This window comes from Etheostoma cragini, chromosome 22 (genome assembly GCF_013103735.1).
Source record: "Etheostoma cragini isolate CJK2018 chromosome 22, CSU_Ecrag_1.0, whole genome shotgun sequence".
NCBI classification, from domain to species: domain Eukaryota; kingdom Metazoa; phylum Chordata; class Actinopteri; order Perciformes; family Percidae; genus Etheostoma; species Etheostoma cragini.
The window spans coordinates 6,874,879-6,879,997 of NC_048428.1; the positions used below are offsets into that span (position 1 = coordinate 6,874,879).

Sequence of the window (5,119 nt, forward strand, 5' to 3'; positions counted from 1 at the left end):
GTTACAATGTAACTACTCCTTTATGGTTTTGGTTGCTTTCTGTTTCTCTTTCTGGTTTGCTTGCTTATCTGGACATTTCTTGTTCTGCTACCTTGTAGTCCATGGGGTGCTGCTGTACTGTATATTGCGCTTGTCCTGGAAAAACTCAAGACATTTAAAAAACAAAAAATTGACATTCGCTGGCTTCGGGATTAACTAATCACATTCTTTCACATCACGATTTTGGATTTGAAAAAGGGCAATTGTTCAGCCCTCACCGTTGCCATGCCCGTGAGAGCGGCTGGAGGTTTCCGACTGAATCATAAGCCCGGCTGGAACATTCCTGGCAAGACTGCCCTGGCACAAAGTCCCCGGCTTTGTTTTCCCAGCCAGCCACCAATGACCAGAGGGTTCTGCTGGACAGACGTCCACAGCGAACGACCGGTCACATGTCTGGAATCTGCTCCCGTTATTCTCAACAGACAGGTCACACGGAGCGGAGAGAAACTGCACTATCTGTACTTCAGAGCTGATAACGCTGACAGGTATTTAGGTCACTGATGATAAGTGCATGTATTACACCACAGGCCCCATATGGTCATTTCACTTTCCACTAGCAGTTTTAATTCATACCGAAGAAGTAGTTCCCATGAAAAGTGTCCCCAGGCTGTGTACTGTGCTTTACCCAGAGCAACAGGGACATTTCTGGAAAAAGATGTAAATGATGAATCCCCAAAACATTTTTTTTAATGTTGCGAGCAGCCCGAATTTAAATCCTTTTCATATGTATCGATGTAGTGTGGTGATTCGTTCTCAGACAAAATAAAAGAAGACAACAGGATTTCACATGGGCCGTTTCAGTGACGCCTCCCCCCCACGCGCCATACCTCACCAGAAGCATCTCAGAAGCTGAGCGTCTTGCCTGCCAGACCTGCTGATTGTCTCTACAAGTACTACACAGAACAATAACGTGTTTATTAAGCTAGTATCTACCTTCCACTCCAAACTCTCCTACAGTTAAAGCTATAGTACGTAGTTTCTGTCGGCGCATCCACATGATACAAGTCTTCCGGGACCGCGCATTACCCCCCCGCCCCCTCCTCCAAACAGTTGCTAGTAGCCAAGGAGGACACTAAAGATACAAAAAAAGAAGAAAAAAAAAACTTCACTTGAGTTTCTGCGATGGAAAATCGCCGGGCGCCACAATCTTCTGAGCATAGTCCTACTGAAAGATACAGAGAGAGTTGTGTGGAGCTGAGTCGTAATTAGCTTTGTAGAAACTCATTTGGATGGAATGTAACGGACGTTCATTGATATCAAGTTACGAGCTAAAGCTTTAAACTAAATGCCTTCTCTTTTCTAGCGTTCTCCTGATAAAAAAGAATCTGTGTTGTCTATTATGTTTTTCAGCTCCGAGATGAATCTCTCGTCTTCCGTGGTGTTGTAGAGGAGACATAAACAATATTGGGTGGGGTGTATTTTTATCAATTGACTGGATGCTCTCGCTGTTTTGCTGAAAATAGACCTGGCCAGTACCTTTAGCGGAGTAGAGAGCCGCTTCTGGGACGAGCCGTGACGCAGCTGGTGGGAAATAGGAGTTAGGAGTAGGGGTGAAAAAAATAAGTAAATCGATACAGCATAATATGGCGACATTTTCCGTGGCAATAAAGTATCGCTCTATTATTATATATGTGCTGGTCAGTTTGTCTGCTTGACAGTCCCATTTTGCAGCAATAAAACTGAAGTGAGATCAACAAACAGAGTAATTATCTTTTAGATGAAACAGATGTGGACAAAGTTTCCTTTTGGGGACATGATATGAAACAGGGGAAAATTTAAAAGTTGTAAAAAAAGGTCATAAATTGCAATATATTGCAGAATACAGCAATATGTTATATGTCGCAATAATATGGAATCTGGGCATAGGTATTGTGATATGGTATCGGCAGGCGTCTGATGACCCCCCCCCCACTGAAAGCTAGACAGGTATGTTGCTGATAGAGAAAGCGAGATAGTGGCTTGTCTCTGGCTCCACTCACCATGTCGGGTCTGAGTCTGAACACCAGAGGAAGGGAGTACCGCAGGGCGTCCAGGGTACTGACAACAGAGGAAACCCAAGACTGGTGGACCTCCCGGCTCCGTGGGATGCGCCAGATGGTGAACTGGGAAAACAAGGACACGTGTCTTTCAGATGTGCTAAGACACGTCCCCATTCGTGGCGCAACAAACAGGGTTGTATTTGGATGGAACTAGCTTTAAACTCTCCCATCTCAGATTCCAACCCCTGCATACAGCGGATGAACAGGCCAGTAGTTTTCCCTACACGGCCACACAACAATAAAAATGTTCAGATCACACAAATCACAAAACAACATCTTCCTATTTTCATCTAGTGGTATCCAACCATGCAGAGAGATTTCTGGCACCAGCTCTATAAAATGGAATTTCATTTGTGGTGCACAAGTCAATCAAACAGTGTATTTACAGGAAGCACAGGGTCTTTCATTACATTCCACAGAAATCACTTTAACATAGATGGAAAGTAGTTCCTGGGGCGTCTGGGCAGGTACTGGGTACCCTTAATTAGGGCTGTAATGTTTCCATTCTTGACTAATCGGTCGATTATTTTCTCGATTGATTGAAGTTGTTTGCTCTATAAAATGACAGAAAGTGGTGAAAAATGTGGATCAGTCTTTCCCAAAAGCCCAAGATGACGTCTTAATTGTCTTGTTTTGTCCTCAACAACTCAAAAGATATTCAGTTTACTGTCACAGAGGAGAAAAGAAACTAGAAAAAATTCACTTTTAACAAGCTGACAGAGAATTTTGACTTAAAAAATGACAAATCTATTCAAAATGGTTTGCAATTAATTTAATAGTTGACAACTAATCAAATATTCTTTGCAGCATGTCATAATGATAGCAGCCCCCCCCCCTCCCCTTCTATGTCTGTACCGTAAGCTGTTCAATCAAAAGGCAAGAAAAAGAAAAGTAAAAAAAGTCTTTATCCTGAGTGACTTATTCATTATCGACTTCATACAGATAATACAATAAATAACACACATTTGTACAAGACACATTTAAAGCTTCAACCATGTGTGCTAATTGATCATCCATTGGACAGAAAACTACTCTGTAGTAAAATGTAGAAAAGTCATTCATCAAAGTCATCAAAGTCAAATAGATATTCAGAATACTGCATATTCCTCTTCATGTCAGTTGTTTCTCACTGATATTTACAGGTTAGGTTAGTGTGTACTGCTGCCACCTGGTGGCAGACAGACAGACAGACGGAGACAGACCGACAGACAGAGACAGACGGAAACAGACCGACAGACAGACAGAGACACATACTGACAGACAGAGACACAGACCGACAGACAGAGACACAGACCGGCAGACAGAGACAGACCGGCAGACAGAGACAGACCGACAGACAGAGAGACAGACCGACAGACAGAGAGACAGACCGACAGACAGAGAGACAGACCGACAGACAGACAGAGAGTGTCTCTGTCTGTCTGTACCAAAAGACAGAGACAGACCGACAGACAGAGACACAGACCGACAGACATACAAAGACACAGACCGACAGAGACAAAGACAGACAGAGACATAGACCGACAGACAGAGAGACAGACAGCCACACAGACACACACAGAGAGAGAGAGAGAGAGAGAGAGACAGAGAGATAGACAGACAGACAGACAGAAATAGACAAACGGACACAGAGACACAGACAGACACAGAGACACACACAGAGACAGTATTTGCAGCCTAGTACCTGTGACTCAGAGTCTAAGTGTTGCTTGGACCGTTCAAAGGAGCAGATCTTGTCCTCACTCATCTTGTCTGTGTCAGCGATGACGTAGTGGCGAGGTGTGTAGGCTGCCGACAGGCTCTCCATCAGCCGCAGGATCTCCGTGGTGTGACCGCCTGGAACAACACACGCCAATTACACAGGCTGAACACGTGATGAACACCAGTGGGGGGGGGGGGGGGGGGGGGGGGGGGGGGGGGGGGATCTATAGTGGAGTTTTCTTGCGACGATTTTAAGAATGTATTCTTTCCCTAAAATTGATTCTATTCTTTTTTAACCAATGATTAATCGTGATATTTTCTGATCTTATTGTACCGTTGACTGCAACTACATCATATCCGTTTCCAGCAAAATGGGCCAAAAGCAGAAATAACAAAAAAACTATGTTATGTTCCTCTTTACATATGAAAAAAGGACAGACTAGCTGACTGACATGTGTGTATTCTTCTGAGAAAGCAACTAGTTTTTTGAAATGTCTCATGGTATATTGTCTCTAGAAGGGTATTATTCAACTTTTGTTTTAAATCAAATGTAAAGTTAAAAATACTCAAAATACTATTAAATCGCAAAACTTTTACAATCACAATAAATGAAAATTTCAGAGCTAATCGAATGGCACCCATTATTCTCACCCCTAAAAAACGATCCCGCTGGGGAATAGGGGTAGTGCTTTTTGAGGTATCGGTATGGCCTCCGATACTGCCTAAAACGCTGGTATCGGTAAGTACTGGAGTTTACACACCGATCCAATACCACATAATAAACCCTACAGATGATCTATTTCCTACTAATCTAAGTAGTTTTTTTATTAAATCTTTTGTGGTTATAACTGACTGTCAAACCGGATAATAACAGAAAGTTCTGTGGCGTTCATCGTTTGTGTTTCTTCATGTTTCACAAAGAGTTTAACCTGAGCCAGACCGAACAAAGACAGAAATCCTATCTCATCCATACAGGGATGGTAGTAGGCCTATACAGCTGTTACCGCTGTTGCAACATAATGAAATAAATGACACACTGGAATCCGACCAGTACTCGGTATTGGCCGATACGCAACTTCAGGAATCAGAATCGGTATCAGGCGGCGGAAAATTACACACTTTACACACACACTTTAGACCGCCATGTCATTCCCTCTTTACTGTCTTAAACTGTCCTGTGCAAAAATGCGAGAAAAGATACCTTTTAAATTAAAAAATGTAAACTAAAATCTCCACCTTAACCTTCACCAATAGTTCAGTGTATATACACTCACCGGCAACTTTATTAGGTACCCCATGCTAGTAACGGGTTGGACCCCCTTTTGCCTTCAGAACTGCCT

At 42.9% G+C, this 5,119-nt stretch overlaps 1 protein-coding gene across 2 annotated transcripts in view; it reads right to left on the minus strand.

The window, feature by feature from the left end:
- Positions 1-5,119, minus strand: part of alg14 (ALG14 UDP-N-acetylglucosaminyltransferase subunit) — a 9,733-nt gene that overhangs the window by 3,992 nt on the left and 622 nt on the right. The window contains exons 2-3 of one of the 2 annotated variants that reach the window (XM_034861927.1): positions 3,763-3,914; positions 2,019-2,141 (exon numbers count right to left, since the gene is read on the minus strand). In XM_034861927.1, the coding sequence (XP_034717818.1) occupies positions 2,019-2,141; positions 3,763-3,914 (275 nt within the window). The remainder of the gene's footprint in view (positions 1-2,018; positions 2,142-3,762; positions 3,915-5,119) is intronic. The other variant, XM_034861928.1, reaches the window with a different exon arrangement.